A 26,497-nucleotide genomic window follows, 5' to 3' on the forward strand; every position below is an offset into this window, starting at 1 on the left:
ATTTACAGAGTTGTAGTTTGTTCATTTTCATTGCTGTGTGGAATTCCTCGTATATATACAATTGATTAATCCAATCTCCTGTTGGACCAGTCATAAAGAAAAAAAAAGGGAAATTGAACTATATTAAAACTAAGAACTTCTGGTAGTTTTTTAATCTTCAGGGATTGACTCTTTCCAATTTATAGTTTTATATGCTGTTTAAATGACTCTTCAAGTTATAAGTGGGTACTTCAAATTAGTGTAATGTCTCCCCCTTTTTTCTTTTTCACAGCAGGCATATGAATATTGCCTTGCTACCCTTAATGGAAGAAAAGAATAGTTTGATCATTGTTTAAATAACTTGACAAAATTCTAGAAGCATACAAGAAAATTAAAGATTACATGGGCAATAATTTAATACCTTCTAAATTTTCAATTCCAGGACAGATATAAGAAATGCAGTTTTAATTTGTATTTTACAACTAATTAAAGGTACTTTTGTATTTTCTTGAAACTAGTATAAAATTTAAGGGTATTGATGACTAAGTTATTATTTAGATACATTAGCTTAAGTTAATGTTTATAACATTCTCTCACACAATTATATAAGCTGATTTTGTAGGGTTTTTATATTCATTTCATCAACATTTATTAAGCAGCTATTACGTGTATAGATATAGAACTTTGTTTTATTGCCTATATCAGGTATTGTTTAAATGGTAGATAACACATACAAGTTTGTGGTCCCTAAAATTTTTCCTGGCAAGTTAGTGAAAACAATAGTAGAAGATGACTTTTTTAAAAAAAAAAAATTTTTATTGTTATTCAATTACAGTTGTCTGCATTTTCTCCCCATCCCTCCACCCCACCAAAACCCACCTCCCTCCCCCATCTCCACCCTCCCCCTTGATTTTGTCTCTGTGTCCTTTATAGTAGTTCCTGTAAACCCCTCTCCTCACTGTCCCCTCCCCACTCCCCTCTGGCTCTTGTTAGATTGTTCTTAACTACAATGTCTCTGGTTATACTTTGTTTGCTTTTTTTCTTTTGTTGATTATGTTCCAGTTAAAGGTGAGGTCATATGGTATTTGTCCCTCACCGCCTGGCTTATTTCACTTAGCATAATGCTCTTCAGTTCCATCCATGCTGTCGCAAAGGGTGTAAGCTCCTTCTTTCTCTCTGCTGCATAGAATTCCATTGTGTAAATATACCATAGTTTTTGGATCCGCTCATTTGCTGATGGGCATTTAGGTTGCTTCCAGTACTTGACTATTGTAAATTCTGCTGCTATGAACATTGGGGTGCATAGGTTCTTTTGGCATTTTATCATTTTAAATTCAGTTAATTCTCTATTAACTCTCTATTAAGGCAGCAACTTTGGTGGGAGTCACAGACCACTGACAGAATGTCAGGTAATGGATTCTGTATGAACTTAAAGCAAAAATTATGTCTAACACCTTTACTCGTCTATAAATATCACCCCAAATGGAAAAATTTTTAAAGAAATCTTCTGTTATTTGTTGCCTAACTGAGTTTTTAATATATAGTGAAATTTGTGTATTTTGTTAGGGTAGGCAGAGATATTTCTAACTACTTAGGCTTTTCCTTTATCTTTTTATTCTCACCTGCTTAGCCTAGAATTTACAGAGTTCTTTTTTTATTTTTCAGTTCATTGAGAATGGATCAGTTCATAAAAGTGAGGGATTTGGACTAAATACTTACTGTTTAAGGGGCCTTGTTTATTACGGTTTTTAAAAAATCACTGAGAACCTAGTGGCTTAAAACAACATTCATGTTGTATCTCACATTATTGTGGGTTGTGGATTTGGGCAGAACTTAACTAGGAATTTCTTCTCTATTAAGGTCACTTGATGATATTCGACTACAAAGTTAGTTTCACTTACAAGTCTGTTATGTATCTGGATGGCTGGCAGGCTAGGCTTAGCTGGAACTGTCAAACGAAGCATGTATATGTGGCTTCTCTAGCATGGTCTAACTATACTGTTCAGAGTAGTTAAGACTTTTTAAGTGTCAGCTCAGGACTCCTGGAGAAAGAAACCAGAGTCTTGCAATCTGCAAGACTTATTAATACCTAGTCCTGAAAGTTATGCAACTTCTGTTAGTCAAATGCAAACTACAGGGCCAGCCCAGATTCAAAGGAGAGGACTGCACAAGGACATGAATACTGGAAGGTGGTGTTTATTTTTTGCCGGGGGTGGGGTGGGGGGTCATTTTTGGAAACTAGCTATACTGTAGGATCTAAGAATCTTTATCTCTGCATAGTATATATATATAAATTATTCATTAACAGAATGGTATTGAGATCATATAATCCAAGCTGATTTTTGTAAAATTCTGCTACCTTAAGATTTATATTTTCCTATAAAATCTTTGAGTACTCTGGAATTTATTTGTATTTTCCCCTAGAAGTGTGTCTACCTCAGATACAGTTTTTTTCTGTTTTATTGTGAAAAATATTTAATATACAGAAAAGATCGAAGATTTATAATGAACACCTATATATCTACCACTTAGATGCTATTTAAATTAACTTTTTGCTAGCCCTGGCTGGTGTGGCTCAGTAGATTGAGTGCTGGCCTGCGAACCGGAGGGTTGCTGGTTTGATTCCCAGTCAGGGCACGTTACTGAATTGTGGGCCAGGCCCCCAGTTGGAGACATGCGAGAGGCATCCAATCGATGTCTCTCTCACATATCAGTGTTTCTCTCATCTTTCTTCCTCCCTTCTCCCCCTTTAAAAATAAATAAGTAAATTTTTTTTTTTAATTTAACAAAAGCAGTTTGCCATACTTGGGTTATCACATGTCTGTCCATCATTAATCTGTCTTATTTTCTGATGAATTTAAAAGTAAGTTGCAGTTACTCAGATACAGATTTAAGTTACTTTTCCTTCTTGATTCTTTTCCTTTGGAGGATAGTCAGAAAATGTAAAGAATTTCTATTACTGTATCTTCTCTGAGAACTTATCTGTTGGGAACTTTTTAGCCTGCCTTATTCATTATGTATTCAGCCAAACTTTGGTTTAGTTTTTTACAACCCTTATTCCTGATAGTCTCACTAAGATATTTGGAAGTAAAGAAGTCATTTTTATAAATTATAAAAATAATCATTCAAAATTCCAGCATAAGCAGAACTTCCATTTACATGTTCCCTGTTCTTTTTCCACTTCATGTATTTTAATAGCTATTGCTTTTGTACATAAAATTTAAAAATATTTCTAAAACATTTATGAAGTTTTTTGATTACTATATTATAGCCTGATGAGTATGAGTCCTTGATAGTTCATTGAGTGGCTGGACCTATTTTTAACTGTGCCATTATTGGACAATTAAATTGGTTTTCAATTGAGAAATGCTGTTGAACCCAGTGAAATATTATTGCCTATTATCTGAAAATGGTTATATGTAAAGTTTATCCCATCCCTCTGACTCACACAACCGTAAGAGTTGAAACTGATTCAGTCCTTGTTGACTTTGACTTTGAAACTGCATTAGGAACAAATAAGGAATTAGAAAAAAGTTACATTTTCAACTTTGGAACATTTTTGTCACTTAAGTAAATTTTTATTTTTAGTGTCACTCTGGCAGTTATGAGAGTTGAGCTGAGTAAATTTCCTATTTAAAGTTTACCTGCAAGTTTAAGCATTTTAGAAACTTTTGGTTCGAGTATTGGAAATAGATGTGTATATTACTTTTCTAATGAATTTTATTCCCATTAATTGTGGAACTCCTGTGAACTCTTAAGAAGCAGTAACCAGTTCATTATCATTTGCTTAATATATACACTCAAGTAACTATAATTTCATGCTGGTCACCTACTTTGATCATAATTAGCTAATTAGAGAGGTATATTCTAACAAATTGAATTCTGTAGTCTTAGGGATACAGAGTCTTGTAGAAGATTATGAGTCCTACAGTAATACAAGATGATACTTAACTCATCAAGGCAGTTGAATCTCTTGTTTTATTAAAAGATTTTCAGAGAAAGCTGTTCTTGATTGTCATAGTTCATTCTGTCTAGCACTAGCGTTTACTGTAAAAAAAATTCTTATCTAACTTATATTCCTCTTGCTATATATTGAGTAGATTTATATTCCATCTTATTTGGCCCTTTGTGGAAACAGATGGTTACTATTTTCATATAGTAACTTTAGATACTTGAAACCTAACATTTATCCTTTCACAGTTTGCTGTATTTGAATTAAGTTATTTACATAATACAGATTGACCTATACAGAACTTTCTGCTCATGGAAAAGGTGCTCTCTGGGGATTCTTAAAATATGCTTTTGGACAATGTTTAGTCATGTTTGTGTGTATATATATTCATTGTCTTAGTGAGCAGTTAGGTAATTTGAACTACGTTATGCAATTGCTGGGACTGTCATTAGAACTTACGCCCAAGCATAAGATCTGTCAACAAATATTATAGCAGAATGCCTCATTAGAGAAAATGGTCGTGATTTAATCTGACTTTTGAATTTGTAGATTTGCTTTGGGGAAGACTGGGAAATTTGATCTGGGCTCTGATCATCTCACTTTTGGCAAATTCTTAGAAAGTTAGATTGATCCTGGGATTATTTTATGGGTGTGATAATAGATAATAGCATAGGTAGTAGCCATAAATTCTAAGGTCTCATTTATTTTATCTTTATTCCACACCTTTTAAATGTCTATTTTCATATGTTTTATAATGTTTATAACATATTAGCACAATAGTACATGTATAAAAAGGTACATAAGAGTTTGGTCCAGAAAGTATCCAGCAATGTAATATGAAAAATAGAGACATTTAATGAAAAAGATACAAGATAAAAGACACATGGTACATAGGACAGTGACGCCTCAGTCCTCTTCAAAGTAGGCACCTTGGCACCTCACATAGTTCTCTCAGTATTTCTTCCACTGTTCAAAATAGTCTGCAAAAAGCCTTTGTTGGAATCACCATCAGCTACCCTGTCATATTTTCCTGAATCTCATTGACGATCTGAAATCTCTTCCCTTTCAAAGGTGATTTTAGTTTTGGGAAAAGCCAGAAGTTGTAGGGACCCAATTGTGGGCTACAGGGGGGCTGAGTTACCTGGGTGACCTGATGTTTTGTGAAAAAACTCTGCGTGAGATGTGAAGCATGACTGTTGTTGTGATGAAGCTGCCAGTCACCAGTTACCCATAACTGCAGCTGTTTTTGTTGTATTGCATCTCTCAGCCAACAAAGAACATTGAGGTAGAACTTCTTATTAATTGTTTGGCCTGGAGGGGTGTACTTGTGATAGACTAACACCCTCCCAATCAAAAACCACAGTTAACATGGTCTTGATCTTGCTGTGACTTTGCCGAGCCTTTGTTGGGTGTGGAGAACCCCACGACTTCCATTGGGACAACTGGATTTCATTTCCAGATCATAGCCATAGACCCATAATTCATCTTTGGTTATGACCTTCTTGAGGAAATCTGGTTCATTGGTAGTGGTTTGAATCAAGTCACTAGCAACTACAGCACGATGTTCCTGCTTGTTTCAGGCCTTCCAGAATGTGCATCACTTTCAACAGATTCTCAATCATCTTTGAAGCATTGATGCCATACTTTTACTTGCACTGCACTCATTGCATTGTCCTCAGAAGCCTTCTGACTCATTGGAATAGTTTCCATGGGGGAATGTTTAAGCTTAACACAAAATTGGATGCAGATTCATTGCTCTACTCAGTCATTTTGAATGTAACGGCCACACGGTACACATGCTCACCCAGTGGCGTCTACCGCTCCCACTGACTAGTACAGTGAAGTTGTCATTGTTCACACATGTGTGTTCCCATCCACTCTCCTTGGCTGCCAGGTTACATCTATGTTGTGCAAACCATTCTCGTTATATTAACAGTGGCTGGACTTTTTCCAGATATTGGGGACATAAGCTCAACATTTGAAAACCTTTTAATTGCCATATAACACACGTAACTATAATCCAGGTCAAGACAGAGAGCATAGCCAACACCCTAAAAGACCCCCCCAATGCTTCTCCCAATTACCGCCCCTTCTTGTATCTCCAGAATAACTACTGTCTTCACTTCTGATAATATAGTATGGTTTGTATGTTTTTATAGTTTATATAAGAAAGCTCATAAGGCACATATTATTCTATATCTTGTTTCTTTTGCTCACTGTTATGTTTGTGAGATATATCCATGTTGTGGTTCGTGGCTATAGTTCATGCAATGTCTTTGCTGAGTATTTGGTTATATGAATATGCCACAATCTATTTGTTCATATTTGGTGTGTTTCCAGTGTTTGTTACGGATAATGCTCTGATTCCTGTACATATCTCTTAGTACACATGTGCACACATTTCTTTTGGGTATAATCATCAGACTGGAATTGCTGGGTTACAAGCAAAGTGTTTGTTCCACTTTAATAGATAATGCCAAAAAGTTTTACATAGTGGCTGTACCAGTAGGTAGTTCCACCAACAGTTTCAAGAGTTCCTGTTCCACATCTTCACCAACACTAGATATTGTTAGTCTTTTCAATTTAAGTCGTGTGGTATGTAGTGATTTTTTTTATTGTGGTTTCAGATTGTATTTTATTTTTTTACATTGTTTTTTGTTGTATTTTTTATATTACCAGTTATCCCCCCAAACCTTCTTTTCCACCCCCACCCAGCCCGACCCTGCAGTCACCACACTGTTGTCTGCGTACATGATCAAATTGTATTTCCTTCCTTCCTTCCTCTGTTCCTTCCTTTCTCTTCTCTTCCTCGCTCTTCCCTTCTTCTCTTCCCTCCCTCCCTCCCTCTCTTCCTTCTTTCCTCCTTTATTTTTAGAGAGGGGGAGGGAGGGAGAAAAAGAGGGAGAGAAATGACAATATGAGAAACACGGATTGCCTCTTGTATGCCCCCAACGGGCGACCGAACTGGCAACCCAGGCATGTGCCCACATTGGGAATCTAACGGGCCCCTTTAGCATATGGGATGATGCCCAACCAACTGAACCGCACCACTTAGGGCAAATTGAATTTTCTTGAATACTAATAAGGTTGAGCACCTTTTGGTATACTTATTGGCCAGTTGGATGTCCTCTTTTGTAAAGTGTTTGTTCAGGTGTATTTCACATTTTTCTGGCAGGCTGTCTTTCTAATTAATTTGTGCTATTTGTATATTTAGGATGTGAGCTAGCCCTTTGTCAGTTGTGTGTTCCAACTACTTTTTCCTATTCTGGCTTTCCTACTCTTTTTTTTTTTTTTTTTTTAAGGATTTTATTTATTTTTAGAGAGAGGGCGAGAAACATCAATGTGTGGTTGCCTCTGGAGCGCCCCCCCACTGAGGACCCAGCCTGCAACCCAGGCATGCACCCTGTCTGGGAATCAAACTAGCCACCCTTTGGCTCACAGGCCCGTGCTCAATCCACTGAGCCACACCAGCCCAGGGCATAGCTTTCCTACTCTTACTGGTATTTTTCTGTGAATAGGCATTCTCAATTTTAAGAGTAGTCCTGCTATCAATCTTTTCCTTTTACAATAGTGATTTCTGTGTCTAAACTTCTTTTAAAACTTTATTTTTTGTCTTTCACATTTAGATCTGCAATCCATCTGGAAATGATTTTTTCTGTGTGCTGTGAGTTAAGGGTCAAGTTTCTCTTTCTAACTCTTCCTTCCTCCCTCCCTTCCTTCCTGCCTTCCTTCTCCATGTGGAGATCCTTTGGACCCATCATTATATATTGGTGTGACTCTTTGTTTCCCCAGATCTCTAAAGTGCCACCTTTGGTCTTTATATGACTGTGTTTATTTTTGGGTTTTCAGTTCAGTGAGTCCATTTGTCTATCTTTGTCTTAATTACTATAGTTTCATAAGTCTTGATATCTCATAGAGCAGGTGCTCCTCCTTTTTCCTTTCCTTCAAGAGGGTTTCAGTTATTCTTGACCATTTGCTTTTCCAAATAAACTTTGAATAAGCTTACCAAATTCCGTACATGCACACACCAACCGTTGGAATATTTTTTGTATTGCATTAAATTTCCAGATCAGTTCGGGTTAAAGTGGCATATTTCTATTGAGTCTTCAAGTCACATAGTATATTTACATAATTATTTCGGCCTTTCATTTCTCTTGACAAAATTTACTGATTTTATGTACAGAGGGCTTGAACATTGTTTATTTTTACTCCTAAATTTCATTATTTGTTAGTACTGTTATGAATGATTTTTTATAAATTTCTTTTTCCGTTCATTGCTAAGATAGAGTAATACAGTTGATTTTGTGTATTGACCTATGTTTATCCACCTTGCTAAACTTGCTATTAATTCTAATAACTCTAATAACCACCTATATATTTATTGTCTGTGAAATGATAGTTACACTTCTTTTCTAATCTTTATTTCTCTTGTCTTGTTGAGCTGAGTACGACTGCAGCACAGAATAGAAGTAGTGAAGGTTTTCTTTCTTTCCTCCTTATCTCAAAAGGAAAGCTTTGGGTATTTCAACATTAGATATGATGTTGTAATTTTTTGTATTTTGGTCTATCCCTGTTCTGTGTACTATGGCTGCATAACCAATTAAGAATTTAGTGGTCTAAAGCATCCATTTGTTATGATCATGATTCTGTGGATTAGGAATTTAGATAAGACACATTATGAAAGGCTCGTCTGCTGTGTTGTCTGAGGGCTTGGCTGAAGGCTCATTTCCTCAAAGGTCTGGTTGTTGATGCTGGCTCTTGGAAGGGAGCCCTTCCATATGGTCTCCACTTGCAGGCTTGTGTGAACTTCTTCACAGCATGGTGCTGGTCTCTCCTAAAGCAAGCATTCCCAAAGAGAGAGAAGACCAGATAGAAGCTATATCCTTTTACATCCTTGCCTAAGAAGTCATATATGTATCACTTTTTCTGTACCCATTGGAGCAGTCCCAAGCCCCCCTCCAAATACAAGAGGAGGGAACATAGACCCTGCTTTTTTGGTGAAAGGAGTGTCTGTCAGACACGTTGTAAGAAGAGCACTTGGGATGGCATACATACATACGTGCATACTTAGATGTACATATTTTTTATTTGTGTGTCTAGCTAGAGAGAGAAATGCAGAGAATATGATCTAGTATGATGTCTTTTTATCAGATTAAAAATGTTCCCTTTCATGATATGTAATGTTTTTGTTTTGAATGAACATTTAGTTTTATAAAATGCCTTTTTCGGTTGAAATGAACATGATTTTATTTCTGTTAATGTGATTTTATTGATTATAGTAAATTCATCTTGGTTGTGGTTTATTGTCTTTTTACAATATTACTACATTTGGTTTGCTTATACTTTTTTTTTTTTCTTTTTGAGGATTTTTGCATCTTTGAAAGCTCCTTGAGAGTAAGGACCAAATTCCACTCTTTGGCTCTTATGAATAATGCTACGATGAACATTCAAGTGCAGGTTTTTGCATGGACATATGTTTTTATTTCTCTTGGATATATTCCTAGAATTTGAAATCCTTCCTGGTCTGTGGCTGATATACCACTACATTTCTTTTATATCTTTATATTCCCCATTATGGCTGCTTTTATTTTACTTATGTGTCTCACTCAAATGTCCTTATTTTAGATTCATTGCACACTCCCCAGCCCACTTCTGTTAATCTTTCAAATGGCTTCTAGGCTTTGATAAATCTGTACCAGGTGTTCATTGAAAGAGAAGTATTTTCCCAAGTCTCACTTGAGGAAACACTTTCGTCATAAGACTTTTTGTTAATATTAATCTGGATCATTTTGCTTCATTCCCTTTTATTAGCTTTGCTCTTAGTTTATCCTTATCTCAATCTTTGTAGCACAACTTTTTATGTTCAATTTTGGTTTAGGTTTCATCCATTTCATAGTATTTTGGGGGGATGTATATTTATAGCAGTTGTGTTGTTTCTGTTTTACTTTGGGTTGGTTTAAATGTGCTTTCCTTAGTTATAAAGCTTAAAAGCAACAAATTCAAGAGATAACTTACCTCACTGCATTTGTTATTTGATTAGCCTTAGGAGTAGTAGCTTTAGAAGTAGTTATCAAAAGAATAAATACATGTTGCATTCATTAACTTTCTCCTGGTTTTACATGGTTTTGTAAGACAGAATAAAGATATTTATAATTCGAACTACTTTATACATTTACATTATTGTAAGCATGAGTGGTTTAAAATTGGAATATCTGACCAAACATAAATTGTTTAGTATTATAGGTTACTAGTATCGATGTATTGTTTAGTATTATAGGTTACTAGTATCGATGTATTATTTTAAAATAATTTGGAAAACTAGTGAGGAGAACCAAGATGGCGGCGTAGGTAGACACACTGCGCCTCCTCGCACAACCAGAACCGACAGAGAATCGAACAGCAAGGGGGACCAACACCAAGGAAACAGAAAATAATCATTCATCCAGACTGGTAGGAGGGGCGGAGACGGCACTGGGGTGGAGAGGACTCGCGTGGCTGTGGCGGGACTGAGACTGGCAGAGTATGGGACAAATGGCGCAGGCAGTCCGAGCACTAGCAGACCCTGCGGTCCCACATTTGCACAGATAAACCCAGAGGGCCGGACTCAGAGTGGCGGAGAGTGGGGCAGGCAGAGTGGCGGATAGCACATTGCGGCACCACATTCACCCACAGATAAACCGGATGAACGGCGGGCAGAGAAGCAGACCGCTGCGCAACCCAGGGCTCCAGCTCGGGGAAATAAAGCCTCAAACCTCTGATTGAAAGCGCCCCTGGGGGTTGGGGCGGCAGGAGAGACTCCCAGCCTCACAGGAGAGGTGGTTGGAGAGACCCACAGGGGCCTAGAGTGTGCACAGGCCCACTTACTCGGGAACCAGCACCAGAGGGGCCCAGTTTGATTGTGGGTAGCGGAGTGAAAGACTGAAATCCGGAGGAGAGTGAAGCGGGCGCCATTGCTCCCTCTCGGCCCCGCCCCCACGTACAGCATCACTGCGCAGCGACCAGCATTACCCAGCCCCGGTGAGCACCTAAGGCTCCTCCCCTTAAAGTAACAGACGCGCCAAGACAAACAAACAAAAAAAAATGGCCCAAATGACAGAACACTTCAAAGCTCCAGAAAAAATACAACTAAGCGACGAAGAGATAGCCAACCTATCGGATGCACAGTTCAAAGCACTGGTTATCAATATGCTCACAGACTTGGTTGAATCTATTCGAAAAACAGATGAAAAAATGAAGCCTATGCTAAGAGAAACAAAGGAAAATGTTCAGGGAACCAATAGTGATGAGAAGGAAACTGGGACTCAAATCAATGGTATGGACCAGAAGGAAGAAACAAACATTCAACCAGAAAAGAATGAAGAAACAAGAACTTGGAAAAATGAGGAGAGGCTTAGGAACCTCCAGGACACCTTGAAACGTTCCAACATCAGAATTATAGGGGTGCCAGAAGGAGAAGAGGAAGAACAAAAAATTGAAAACTTATTTGAACAAATAATGGAGAACTTCCCTGATCTGGCAAAGGAAATAGACTTCCGGGAAGTCCAGGAAGCTCAGAGAGTCCCAAAGAAGCTGGACCCAAGGAGGAACACAACAAGACACATCATAATTACATTACCCAAGATTAAACGCAAGGACCTACGTCCAAGATTACTGTATCCAGCAAAGCTATCATTTAGAATGGAAGGGAGGATAAAGTGCTTCTCAGATAAGGTCAAGTTGAAGAGGCTCATCATCACCAAGCCCTTATTATATGAAATGTTAAAGGGAGTTACCTAAGAAAAAGATCAAAAATAGGAACAGTAAAAATGACAGCAAACTCACAGTTATTAACGACCACACATAAAACAAAAAGGAGAGCAAACTAGGCAAACAACTAGAACATGAGGGTTGTCAATAAGGGAGTGGGAGGGGGAGAGGGGGGTAAAGGTACAGAGAATAAGTAGCATAGATGATAGGTGGAAAATAGACAGGGGGAGGGTAAAAATAGTGTAGGAAATGTAGAAGCCAAAGAACTTATAAGTATGACCCATGGACACGAACTATGGGGGGGGAATGTGGGAGGGAGGGGGGTGGGCAGGATGGAGTGGAGTGGGGGGGGAAATGGGACAACTGTAATAGCATAATCAATAAATATATTTAAAAAAAAAAAAAAAAAAAGAAAACTAGTGAAATAAGAAAAATGACTGTTCTCATTATTAATTACATTCATTATCTTTAGTGAAATAATGGTGATAAACTAGCCATGTTAGTCTTAACACTTAGGTTTTAAAAATCAATGAAAAGTGATCATTCTTTCTGTTTCTTTACAGTTCATGTGGATTTCATTTTATTTTAAACAAAAGCCAAAGGAAAAAGGAAATGTGACTTGCCGCTTTCCACACACATTGTTTATTTTATTTCCTAGTAGAGAAAATACTCACTTTGGTGGCTTTAACTGTGTATTTATAGAAACTATTTAGTTTGTTTTGTGTTTCATTTTCAGAATATTTTAAGCAATTGTACATTAATCTTAACCAAGTAAAAGAAGATCAGAAAAGTAGTGCCCCAGGACAAACAAATTAATGTAGTGAATCTTAATGTAGTGCATTAATTCATGTGTTTCTGCCTAAGCCTGGAGTTTAGCCACTCCCCAAAGCAACACAAGTTTTTTTTTGGTCAGTATCTTTCCCCCTTTTGCCTGAGTGCTTTGTCTGCTCTCTGTCCTTCAGTTTCTTTGTCTCTCTTTATAAACAAGTAGAAAACCTTTCTTTAGTTCAGAGAGCAGAGGTCCAGGAGAAGAGCTATCTTAAGACGTTTTTATTTGTGCCAACTAGAAACGCTTTGTGGTAGGCCATCTGGACTGGAGGATTTCCTCAGAATGTCAAGTATGTCGTGAGATTTAGAAAGCTGGGATTTGCTCTGGAACTATCTGGGAAGGCAGCAGGAAATGTAGACAGAACTGGCTTATATTGCTTGTAATGTAGGTGGTGACAAGGAAAGATGGCTTGCCTGGTCTTACTTCAGTGTGTGGTTCTTCTGCACTGGTAACCTCTCTCTCCTTGCCTGGGAATTCAGACCTGTCTCATAAACTTTACTGCTTGTGACAAAAGAAGTCTAAGGAGTTTGGGATAAATCTACATGCTTTATTTGTTTTTATTCCTCTTCCCATTAGCACTGTGTCAATAATGGCATAAGTAGAGTGTTTAATTAAGACTGTAACCACTTTATAAACAAATATATTTGTGTTATGAGGACAGAGTGGTCTTTGCTCAACTTGTTCTTTCCCTCTCTCCCCCAGAAAGGTCATTATATTCTTGAGGGAAAAAAATTAAAACAGCAGATTTTATTGGAATATAATTTAAAAAGTGCCTAAAATAATAGCACAATGGAAATTGTGTAGTTAAGCAGGATGTTTACTTCTACGAAGTATAACCAAAAACTTCATCAAAAGCAGTCAGTTATCTGAATATGTGTTTTTAATTCCGTGTTAAATTAAGACTTTGAAAAAAGACCATTTTGTCCTGGCTGGTGTGGCTTAGTGGGTTGAGCACCGGCCTGTGAACCAAAGGGTCACTGGTTCAATTCCCAGCCAGGGCACATGCCTGGGTTGTGGGCCAGGTCCCCAGTGGGGGCCACATGGGAGGCAAACACACACTGATGTTTCTCTTCTTCTCTCCCTTCCCCTCTCTCTAAAAATAAATAAATGAAATCTTTAAAAAAAGGAAAGAAAGAAAGAAAGAAAGAAAGAAAGAAAGAAAGAAAGAAAGAAAGAAAAAAAGACCATTTTAATTGTGAATGAATTCTGGTGATAGAAGGAAGTAAATTCCTTCCCTGGGAACAGTGGTTATGCTCAAAGTACTGTAGCAAAATGTTTCTTTTTAACTTAACACGAGTTCTCTTTAAATTTATGCTAGAAGGTAAATTTTTAGTAAGAATATCTTGCAAGGAAAATACAAACTTAGTTTTTAAAAATAGAAAAACAAATCAGCAACATTATTTGTGTTACTTCATTGAAACCAGAAATTACATAGTCTTTTTCTTTCATATAATCATGTTGATGGATAGAGGTAATTAATATTGTCATTTACTAAAGAAATAAAATGTCCAATCTTTAACAGTTTAAATGCCTTATATAATTTAAACTTCTTTGAGAGAAAATGTGATTAGGAAACTTTAATTCCCACATAAATATGAAATGTTGCTTTTATTGATATATTTTCTTACGGTTTATTTCCAAAAATAAACAGATGGGGAGACTTGCCTGGCAGGCCACCTGTTTTGTTAATAAAGTTTTATTGGAACATAGCTACACCCAGTCATTTACATATTTATCTATAGCTATTTTATGTTACAAAGACATCTGAGTAGTTGCTACAGAGACTATATGGTTTGCAAAGCCTAAAATATTTACTATTTGATCATTTACAGAAGTTTGACAAACCTGCCGTAGGTAAGAGTGTATACACCTAGGAATGGAATGGTCAGGGTATTTATACATAAGAATGGACTTTCTGGGTCATAGGATGTATGCATCTTCCAGTTATTATTAATTATACCAGGTAATGCCAATGACCAGGTTTCCCCGCCCCCCCTGAAGTCATTGAAACAGTTTACCTCCTACCAGTAATATATGAGAGTGACTTAATGTTACCCTCTGTCCTTGGGAACACTTGATACTGTCAGGCTTTAATTTTAATTTTTTTTTTTTTTTACCACGTTGGTGAGCATAAATGGAATTGCATAATGGTTTTCATTTTCCTTTCCAAGATTATTGAGGTACTTCAGCCTCATTTCAAATGTTCATTGGCCATTTATGTTCGCTTTTCCATGAGGTGTTAGTCAAGGCTTTTGCCAATTTTCCTATAGAATTGTTTGCCTTACTGATTTGTAGGAATTCTTTATTCAGGAGATTGATTCTTTACCAGTTACAGGTGCTATCACTATCTTTTCCCAGTTTATGAATTGCTTTTTCTCTGTATTATGACTTCTAGTGAGCATACACTCTGAATTCTGTATCTCATTTATAGGAACTTCCTTTCTACTTGCAGATATGAAGATACTCTCTATTATTTCTAAAGGCTTTATAATTTTGCCTTTAGTTCTTTAATTTGATTTTTATGTGTGTGTTTCGAGATAGGGACTTCAATATATACTTAATGATAATGAATTTGTAAATTTTAATTGAACTTTGAAGTTCAGCCATTATTTCTTTGCTTTTTTTATTTCCCAGCAAGAATCTTTTTCTCTTCTTCCACTGGGACTCTTATGACACAAATATTAGGTGTGAGGCTGTGTTCATTTTCCCCTTTTCTACTTAGGTTGTATAAATCATATATATATGATATATGAGTATATAATATACATACAAAATATACTTCTTTAAATAGAAAATATCCTAATTATAAAGATTATTTTCTCTTCTTATAAACAATTCAAAAAGGTTGGTTATCCTATATTCCATAAAGTAGGTAGTTGATCCAGAAAGGACTGTTGCTATAGACCAGAATAGTTACTCCTAACTGTGCAAAGAAGGAAGCAGGAAAGGGATTACGACAGATGAAAAATTTGAAAATGTAGTACTTTCAATTATTTAATTAGAAATATTGTAGCCTCTAGGGCATTGTTTCATCATAGTGCTTGCAGCACAAAGTAATTAATATTCTCAGTGAAAACAGAGTCATCTAGAAGTGCCTACATTAGAATATCATGGCCTTGTTAGGAAGATAAGGAATTAAGTATTCCATTTTAGAATGATTTAAGAATGTTATAGGCATATCTCATTCTGATATACTAAATATATCAATTTTTGCATATTTGGAATACAATATATTTATCTCTGCAAAGCTAACACATTTTTTGACAATTCAGAAGACAAATTAGCTATGGTTCACTTTAGTAAAAGCATAATGAACAGGTGCCATTGTAGTTTTAAAATCATCTCAAGGACTTCAGCCAAGATGGAGGCATAGGTAGATAAACTTTGCCTCCTCGCACAACCAAAAGAAAGACAATAAATTTAAAAACAAAAAACAATCAGAACTGCCAGAAAATCAAATTGTATGGAAGTCCAACAACCAAGGAGTTAAAGAAGAAACATTCATTCAGACTGGTAGGAGGGGCAGAGATGGGAAGCCAGGCAGGCTGGCAAGGCAGCTGGTGGAGCAAGTGGTCCTACATTTGCGTGTGAATAAACTGGGAGGAACAAGTGGGGAGCAAGACAGATTGTACAACCCAATGTTCCAGTGCGGGAAAAGAAAGCCCCAAAACACCTCTGGTTGTGAAAGTCTGTGGGGGTTGTAGCATTGGGGGAGGGAACTCCCAGCCAAACAGGAGAGTTCACTGGACTCACAGGGTTCTAGAACGTATACAAACCCACCCACCTGGGAATCAGCACCAGAAGGGCCCGATTTGCTTGTGGGTAGCTGGGGGAAGTAACTGAAAGCTGGACAAGAGCTGAGCAAGTGAGCAAACGGCATTGTTCCACTCTGCCACATACAGCGCCATGATGCAGCCCTGGTGAATACCTAGGGCTCTGCCCCTTACAGCATAACAGCTACACTGAGACAAATAAATACGACCCAGTGAAAGAAACAGATCAAAACTCCAGGAAAAGGACTAAGTGATGACGAGATAGCGAACCTATTAGATGCAGAGTTCAAAACACTGGTAATCAGGATGCTCACAGAAATGGTTGAGTATGGTTGCAAAATAGAGGAAGAAGTGAAGGCTATGCCAAGTGAAATAAAGGAAAATATACAGAGAACGGATGGTGAAGTAAAGGAAACAGGGATGACCATCAAAGATTTGGAGCAGAAGGAAGAAGTAAACATTCAACCAGAACAGAATTAAGAAACAATTTAAAAAAATGAGAGGGACCTCTGGGACTACTTTAAACGTTCCGACATCTTAATCATAGGGGTTCCAGAAGGAAAAGAGGAAGAGCAAGAAATTGAAACCTTATTTGAAAAAATAATGAGGGAGAACTTCCCCAACCTCGCAAAGGAAATAGACTTCCAGGAAGTCCAGGAGGCTCAGAGAGTCCTAAAGAAGTTGGACCCAAGGAAGCACACACCAAGGCACATCATAATTACATTACCTAAGATTAAAGATAAGGAGAGAATCCTAAAGTAGCCAAAGAAAAGGAGAAAGTTACCTCCAAAGGAATGCCCATAAGACTATCCAGCTGATTTCTCAAAAGTAACCTTGCAGGCAAGAAGGGGCTGGAAAGAAGTATTCAAAGTCATGAAAGGCAAGGACCTACATCCAAGATTACTCTATCCAGCAAAGCTGTCATTTAGAATGGAAGGGCAGATAAAGTGCCTCTCAGATAAGGTCAAGTTAAAGGAGTTCATCATCACCAAGCCCTTATTATATGAAATGTTAAAGGGATTTATCTAAGAAAAAGAAGATAAAAAGTACGAACAGTAAAAATGACAGCAAACCCACAGTTATTAACAACCACACCTAAAACAAAAACAAAAGCAAACTAAGCAAACAACTAGAACAGGAACAGAACCACAGAAATGGAGATCACATGGAGGGTTATCAGCAGGGAGAAGGCTGGGGGGGTGGGTGGGAATGGCCGAAAAAGAACAGGGAATAAGAAACAAATGGTAGATACAAAATAGACAGGGGAGGTTTAGGAATAGTATGGGAAATGGAGAAACCAAAGAACTTAATATGTTCGACCCTTGGACTTGAACTGGGTGGGGGGGGGGGGAATGCTGGTGAGAGTGGGAGTACAGGGTGGAGGGGAATAAAGGGGAGAAAAAAAATGGGACAACTGTAATAGCATAACAATAAATATACTTAAAAACTATAATATTGAATGTTAAAGTTCACTAGTTAATACAGATTTGCTTGTACCTCTGATAAAAGATACTTATTTATGCCAATAAATATAATAGACTGATGGGTAAAGGTTTGTGGACCTCCTTCCCACACAACCCCCATGAATAAGAACCCTTGAGAATTCACTTGTATTTTATATTTTAACCTTCAAGGCTAGAAACTACTATTTTTAGAGGGAACAAAGAAATAAGAGACTACTGTAATATGAGTAAAAGTAACTAATGTAGTTGGATTAAGAAAAAGAAGTGTAAAAAGCCCCCCCCCAAAAAATAGATATTCTCTTTACTGAACATATGTATTCCTAAAAAGTTTATTGTGAATGAGAGTGCCATACATTAGATTGGGAGACAAAACAAAAAAGTTTTCAAACTGGAAAGGGCAAGAGTGATGAATTCTTTAGAGTCTTGAGGAGGGAACTCTTAATTCCAATTTGCTGTGTGAGCATGAATAACTCAACTAATTTCCCAGTCTTAGTTTCCATCTGTAAATTGCAGGAGGGGTTGTTGGCCTTTAGGAAGTCTCTTTTCTAGCTTTAGTAATTGAGAAGTGCAAAGTTAATTGTCTTACACTTTACCATATTCCTACAGGGGTGTCCAACCCGTGGCCACAGGCCCCATGGGGCCCAGGATGGCTATGAATGAGGCCCAACACAAAATTGTAAATTTACTCAAAACCGTTGTTTTTGCTCATCTGTTTTCGTTAGTGTTTCTGTATTTAATGTGTGGCCCCAAACTTCTCTTCTTCTTCCAGTGTGGCCCTGAGACACCAAAGGTTGGACACCCCTGCCTGATAAAATTGGCTAAAAGTTGCCTAAAGGAAACTTACTTTTGAAAAATGAGGCTTAGAAGCAATTCATTTTACCTTAAATGTAAGTTTAAGTAGCATATGATACATTTTTGGTTTGCTATTCAAATGATTTAGAAATACTTATACTAAAAAGCAAAATTTTCCCTTTACCCCTGTCCTTCTAATCTTGCTCTTGTAGTCAGAAGTAACCCAATCACCAGTTTGATGTGCATGCTTCTAGAGTTTTTTCTGTGTTTATATTATATACATAGGAAGTTTTGGCTTATTTTTTAGAAGTATGTTTTTTGGGGGGGGTGTATTTTAATAAATTATTTAGTACATATTGTTTTGCAATTTGCTTATTCCACTTAAATCGTCTTGTGGATCTTTCCAATTTTTAGCATATATACCAACCACATTGTTTTTTAACTGTTGCATGGTATTTTTGGTGTGGGCACATAGCTTGTTAACTCCATTCATGAACTTTAGGTTAAATTTTCAATTTTGTGTCAGTAATAAACATTAAGGAACACATTATATAGGATAATAACTTATTGAACCCTCAGTATATGACAGTGCTGTGCGTTATTTCATCAAATAATCCCAAGTTTGAGATAAATACTAATTAGCACGAAGAAGTTACACATGAGGAAACCAGTCACAGCACTGTTAAGTAACAGATTTAGTCAAGCAGTGTAACTCCAGAGCTCATGCACAATTTCTGCCACAGCTTTTATTGGATTCCCAAGAGATTCTGGCTCCTGAAAAGTTGAAAAGCAAAGATTTTAGAAGGAAAAGATGTTCTAGGATTTTAGAGGTATAAGGAACTGTAGAAATCAACTGCCATACGCCTTTACCATCTCCATTGTGACCCTGCAATTGATTGTGTAATAGATTGTCCAAACTGGAAACTTGAGAGTGAAAGGAGGAGCATTTTGATAATATTTATACTGAGATAGCAGATATATTTTTCCTGAACAAATTGAGGCACGTAGATACTTTAATCCTAGCCTAGGCCACCATCACCCTTCACATAGGTTACTGCAGTAGCATCCTGCCTGGTCTCCTAGCATTTACTCTTTATCCTGTTTCAATCCATTCAAACACAGCCGCCATAATGACCTTTCAAAACAAAAACCTGATTAGATCATTTGATAGTTTAAACCCCTTCAGTGGCTTTGTGGGAAAAAATACATTTATTTAGTCCTCCTGTGATTACTGTTAGAATGCAGCGTGAAATAAAGGGCACTTAAATGTGGTTTGAGTTGTGTTTTTGAGTCTCAGATATCAACTAGTTTGGTGACCTTGGGCAAATTATTTAATTCAAATTGTTCCCTCAAATACAAAATATTGGTAGTATTAGAAGAGGAATGAGGTAATGAATATGAAAGGTGCAGTATAATTGCAAGACATTGTTAATAGTTAACTTTGTGTTTACTATGCCCTTTGAAAAATTGTCCTTGTATCTTATCACAGTATCTAGCAGGTAATGGTAGGATTTTTACAAGCTGAAACACCTTTTGTATAACCAAGTTTCACAAAGTAAAAATCTTAGTCATTTTTTAAAAAGTTCATAAAAGTTAAGTGATTTGCCAAAAGTGAAAGCTAATTACCATGTCAATATTAAAGCTCAGGGCTATAACATTGGCATTACAGGCTAATAATCTTTCCACCAGGCTCTGCTGCCTTCCCAAAATGATTAAAGAAGGTTATTTGTGTATTAGAATCATATAAATCTTTTATCTGTGATTTTAATTTAAATATATAATTCATCCTTTGTAAATTGAGAATAATTTAGAAAAGCATGTTCGTATAATTTACTGATTTATGACCTTTGGCTTACAAGTGATGGCTTGAAAAGGGAATGTATTAGGTTATATAATTAAGTAGGAGGAATATTAGAGCAACTCTCAAATTGATGCTCCAGGGCTTTAGAGACTAGAACTGGAGCTTAGGAGGGTAAGCTACTGGAGGGTAGTCAAGGCTTTTTATGTCTGACAGCTCTAGGTTTGGCAAACCAAGAAGGATGGATCACCAGGGGTGTCCAACCTATGGCCCGCGGGCCTAATGCAGCCCAACACAAAATTGTAAATTTACTTAAAACATTATTAGATTTTTTTTTGGATTACATGGGGCAATGTATTTAATGTGTGGCCCAAGACAACTCTTCTTCCAGTGTGGTGCCAAAGGTAGTACACCTCCCTTTCTTATGGGGAAATTTGGGAAAATTCCATTTGGCCTAGCCTGTATTTCACAACCATCCCTGTAGTATTAGGTTGAACCTTATGAAATTACTACTAGTCAGTCATATTTTTACCAACTAAAAAGGCCATTTCTTATGGTCTAACCTATTAATAATGCAAGATGGTAGAGGGGAGAATGAAGCATTATAGATGGACACCCCTAATAGAACCTCAAAAAATGTTCCACAAATTTGAAACAAATGTTTCAAATGTTCCCATCTTCAAAAGGGAAGAGCTCTTGCTCTTCCTACCAGAAGAGGGAAAATGGGAAAGCATTCTGGGCAGTCCAAAAAAATGGTGACCATAATGTAACACACACAGAGTATGGATCAGCTAGACTTCAGCTAGACCATATAAAAATTTCTAAAGTGAGAGACTGAATTACTCTTACTAGTCCTTTTCTTGAGCATCTCAGAGTTTGACAGATCTGCCTTTTATGAAACAAATGTGCCCAATGCTCTCAAATTATACCTTCTGTACTTTGCTGTTGTATGTTAAACATTTATTGAATGTCAAACATGTACTAGGTACCTTCTTTATAATAATCCTATTTAAAGATGAAAAAATTGAGGTTCAAAGAGATAAAATAATTTTCCTGAGATTATACAACTATATATGGAGCCAAATTTTAAAGTCTAAATTGAAGATTACACCCAACTTCCTTCTATACTTGTACTCCTCAAAGATTGCCTTTGAAATACCTCTAAAAAAACAATTAAAAACAAAAATAAAGAAAAAAAAACCTCTAAAGACAGAATAGAGTACATATATATGCCTGAGAAGTCGATAGGCATAGATGATCTTAAATATGAATATTGTTTACTGCTCCATAATAATGCTGATAGCTCTGCTTTTTGAATGCTGAGAGTGTTTATTTTAACTCAAATTTTGAGTTAAATTATCTTTTTAAGAAGATACATATCATATTATCTCGGTATGAGGAAAATGGCACACTCTGCTTTTGTGTGAATGACTCACCCAGTTTATAATTACTCTGGTCCAAATCTTTCTTATATAAGATCTAAATTCCCTCCGGAATTTTTCTGTTTATAGGGAAATAGTCAATAGCAATTCATCTTTCTGTGCACGTGGATTCCGATTAACCTAATAGTGTATTCTGTAGTTGCATACCTTTGGAAGTAGTTTGTAATGCTGTATTATAGGTACACTTTATTTCAATAGTCTTTTTGTTGTTGTTGTTGCATACTTAAGGCAGATGTTAGCTGTGTGCTATATGGAGACCATACCTTTTCTTCAAAGGTTGAGGCATTGGGGGAAAGAAAGAACAACAGTCTTTCGCTGATTACACAGCAGTGTTTTGTGGGGTTTGGGGACTATTAATACTAAAGGGTGCTTTCTGGTCATTGATGCTGAAGGAGAGTGATCTGATAGGTAAAGCAAAACTGAAGTGATTTGTACTGTTTATTTTCTTTTCATAGAGAAGTATGATAATGATGTGGTAATTAAAAAGGATGCTTTGAATACTTTGCTCTCTTACAAGTTTCTGAAACTCTATAAAGTGATGTTTAGGGAGCATTTTGGTGGAAAAAAACAGTTAAGGTAATGGTATAAATTGGAAAAATTTGACCTTGGGGAAATTTTTAATAATTTTAATTTTTGTCAGATATGTTAAATTCAAGTAGCTATAAAAAGTTTTGTAGGCGTTGATCTATAATAATAACGAGGGTTTTCTACTCCCAGTTTTTCTCGTCTTTTAAAAGACCTGGTATGGTTCTTATTTGTCATTAGATTCTTTCTTAAGCAGTTTACTTTAAGATATTGCACATTTTCTCTATAGATGATAGTATATCTGCTGCAAGTACTTCTGATGTTCAAGATCGCCTGTCAGCTCTTGAGTTACGAGTTCAACAACAAGAAGATGAAATCACTGTGCTGAAGGCAGCTTTGGCGGATGTTTTGAGGCGTCTTGCAAGCTCTGAAGATCATGTAGCCTCAGTGAAGAAATCAGTCCCAAGTAAAGGTAATAATTGTGTTGTAAAGTAGAAAGAGTCTTGCTTTTCCCAACACTTTCTTTGCAGTAATATATAAAACTATAGTTTCTCTTTTGGATTACTTGTGATTACAATTTGTTTTCTATTTCCTCTTTCTTTATTCCCAAGAAATTCTGAAAGTTTATTATTATTTTAAATTGCAATTTTTGTGTAATAACGTTCATTGTATGTATAGGCTTTTATGCCATAGTATTTGTGTGAATTTAGTATTTCACTGAGAGCAGAAACTGAATCTTTTTGCGTTTTACATAGTTAATTAGCATTGTGTCTTGAACATAGCAGGTAGGTACTCATGTACTTTTTGAATCAATCTTATTATTACAGAAGTGATAAAAATTATTATAGTTTAAATCACTTCTTTCTATGCCTTCTGTGGTCATTAGCAGAATCCTGAAGAATTTAAGCTCTGAAACTTACTGCTAACTCCACAATACAATGGGGATTTTAACTTTCAGTCATGGAGAGTTTTCACAGGTTGAGAGAAAACATTACATTCCGCTACTCCGAGTTTAGAGGAAATGTACTCCAATCACCCAGAAAGAATTTAAAATTCTTTCACATTAACCAAACAATTAAACATACCGTTTCATATATTTTACCGATTTCTTGGTGAAGTAGGTAGACCTATGCACGATTGATTATCCCTATTTTGGCAATAAGGAAAGTGAGGATATTCATTGGTTTATTACCTCTCTACTGTAAATGTCAGCGCAAATTAGTAACCTAGAGAGGAGTCTTACATAAGTCCTACTAGATTCTAGGCCGCATAAAAGATAATTAACCAGTATATGAGGAACAAATTTGTTAGAAAAATTACGAATTTAGTTTCTGAATGTTGAGTTTGAGGTATATATGGTATATAGTTAGATACCTTAGATAACTGAATTATAGGTCTAGTGCTCATTTTAGTCGGGGCTAGAATAAGATTTAGGAAACGTTCATCTTACGGATGATAATTGAAGCCATAGAAAGAGGATATAAAATGAGAACAAGGCTCAGGATAGCTCTGTTGGGAGCTCCATTATTTCATCATAACAAAGAAAGTTGCCAGCTGCAACAGAGGTGTCAAAGAAAACAATGACTGAGGCCTGATCATTGACTCAACATTTTTGAGATTATTAGAAACTTCTCCAAAAGCAATTTAAATGTAGTGATAGGATTGTAAATCAAATTGCAGTATTTTGAGAAGCAGCAATTGAGAATTGTGGAATTGAGAGCCCCAACTTTCAACAAATTTGCCTGAGAGGGGAAGGTGATAGTAGTTAGAAGATGCTAAATTAAAGGCCAATTTTATTTACTTTTATTTTTTAAAATGTTATGGACTTGAGCACAAAGACACGTTGAGGACAAAAAAGCATCAGAAAGGAAGGTGGTATTGATGGAGGAAGGGTGACGGTGATTGATGAGGCAAAGTTTGATAAAGGGTCTTAGAGCAGCTAAGAAGAAACTATTAGCCTTAGACAGAAAGAAAGCATCCCTTCCCATGAGATAGCATCAAAAAGATACAACTAAGTGAACTCTGCTATATATCACAGTTGTCAGGGCTGGATCTTCCCTTCCTTATCGCTTTCTCCTCACAGGACAATGAGGTCCTTTAAGAAAATAAAACAGTTCCTGGGTGATGGAAAAAAGAAGTTAAAGCCTGGAATGGTTACAGTAGAAAATGGAAGACTATAGACATATGAAAGAGATGCTGAGTGACCTTGAGAGCATTGAGGTGGGAGACTTTGGGGGAGAGGTATTTATTCTGCCTGGTTTTGTGATTCCAGTTCTTAATACCTCCCACCCTCAAGCACACTGGGCCTAGGAGTGGCATAAGAGACTTGAGAGTTTGGCAGAAGACATGGAAGAAACCACTTTAGCTAATGATACTATAGTGTGATTTTTTAATTTTATGAGAACCAACTTTGATTATTGTTAGGATCACACCAGGTAAAAGTGATTTTTATAAGAGGATTCTGGACTTAGAGTGGAATGAGGAGCAGATCAGTTAATGTGTGTGAGCTTTACAGAAGAGGTAAACTTGGCATAAAGAACAAGTTTCCCATCCTATAATTGGTCTATGTACCCTCAGTTTCTGACTCTGTATAATAAGTGTTTTAAACCATGTAACAGAAAACGATATGTGTGGTTTTTTATCCACATATTTTTTAAAGATTTTTTTAAATAGCTTATGAATCTAAAAAGATGAAAAATTTTGATTATGGTAAAACAGTAGTACATTGTAATCTCGTGTTGAAAAATTTTAAATGTTTTCTCTTTTTATTTATCAAGGTATTTCAGTAAAGGAATATTTACAAGGAAATTTAAAGAGTGCTTTTTAAAAATTTGGTAGATGAACAATATTTTATATGACACATCAGTTAGTTAGCACGTACCTGTTTCAGTGTTATAACATAGACATGCAATTGAACGGCTGTCATTCGATTTCCCAGGCACATGGCTTTTGTAAGTTGTCCTTTCTAGACTTTTTCTAGGTGTCCTTATTTGTAATTCCTTTGTCTTTTAAAGTGAATTTTAGATCATTTTGTTAAAGGTTCTTTGGTGGAGAGTTAGCCAGTTCTGGAACCACAGAGCCACCTGCAGCTGCTATACTGGAATTTTTTCTTTTCACGTAGTACAGAATCTTTAATTCTTATTAATAACTTTATTAGAGAGAGACTAAGTTCCTTTCCAGTAATTCTACTTCATAAGTTTCTTGGACTGCTATTATAATATGCTAATAACATGGTTACATTCTGAAATGGGATCCACTAGTGTTTATTCTTTCTTTTTTAATCCTCACCTGAGGATATTTTTTATTATTGATTAGAGAAAGAGAAAGAAATCAATGTGAAAGGGGAACATTGATTGGTTGCCTCCTGTATATGCCCCCACAGGGGATCAAACTTGTAACCTAGGTATGTGCTCTGACCAGGAATCAAACCCACAACCCTTTGGTGTACGAGACAACGCTCCCACCAACTGAACCACCAGGCCAGGGCCACTAGTGATTATTCTTTTTTTTTTTTTTAAGATTTTATTTATTTATTTAGAGGGAAAGGGAGGGAGAAAGAAAAGGAGAGAAACATCAATCAGTTGCTTCTTACACACCCCCAACTGGGAACCTGGCCCACAACCCAGGCATATGCCCTGACCGGGAATCGAACCTGTGACCTTCCAGTTTGTAGGGCAGTGCTCAATCCACTGAGCCACACCAGCCAGGGCAGTGATTATTCTTAAAGTTACTTTGTTACCTTGCCGTAGGCTTTGAATTGCTGTCTATAAAATGGATTTGATTGGGTGGGGTTGATTATATATAGTAATTTGGGGAAATATTGTTTTAGAGATAAGCATAATTCGTTGTTGAAAATTATTTCCTTTTAGTGGGAAATTTGGCTAACCAATTATGTTTTCCAATGTTGATATTAAAACAGTAAGAGAGATACATATTTAAAGTTTCATTAACTTTATTATTGATGATTCTAAACAGCTTTATTTTAGAGTTTATACATAATACGCTATAGAAAGGAATTGGAGCCCTGGCTGGTGTGGCTCAGTTGATTGAGTGCTGGCCTGTGAACCAAAGGGTTGCAGGTTCAGTTCCCCATCAGGGCACATGCCTGGGTTGTGGGCCAGGTTCCCTGGTTGAGGGCATGCGAGATACAGCCAGTTGATGTATGTCTCACACATTGATCTTTCTCTCCCTTTCTTTT

General features: G+C 36.6%; 1 protein-coding gene across 4 annotated transcripts in view; it reads left to right on the plus strand.

Moving 5' to 3' along the window:
- EML4 (EMAP like 4) overlaps window positions 1-26,497 on the plus strand; it is a 138,449-nt gene that overhangs the window by 35,360 nt on the left and 76,592 nt on the right. For 2 of the 4 annotated variants that reach the window (XM_053924299.2, XM_053924301.2), the window contains exon 2: window positions 22,589-22,771. In XM_053924299.2, the coding sequence (XP_053780274.1) occupies window positions 22,589-22,771 (183 nt within the window). Of the gene's footprint in view, window positions 1-18,510; window positions 18,630-22,588; window positions 22,772-26,497 lie in introns of those variants that run through there. The other 2 variants (XM_053924300.2, XM_053924297.2) reach the window with 2 other exon arrangements.

This window comes from Desmodus rotundus, chromosome 5 (genome assembly GCF_022682495.2).
Source record: "Desmodus rotundus isolate HL8 chromosome 5, HLdesRot8A.1, whole genome shotgun sequence".
In the NCBI taxonomy this organism is placed as follows: Eukaryota; Metazoa; Chordata; class Mammalia; order Chiroptera; family Phyllostomidae; genus Desmodus; species Desmodus rotundus.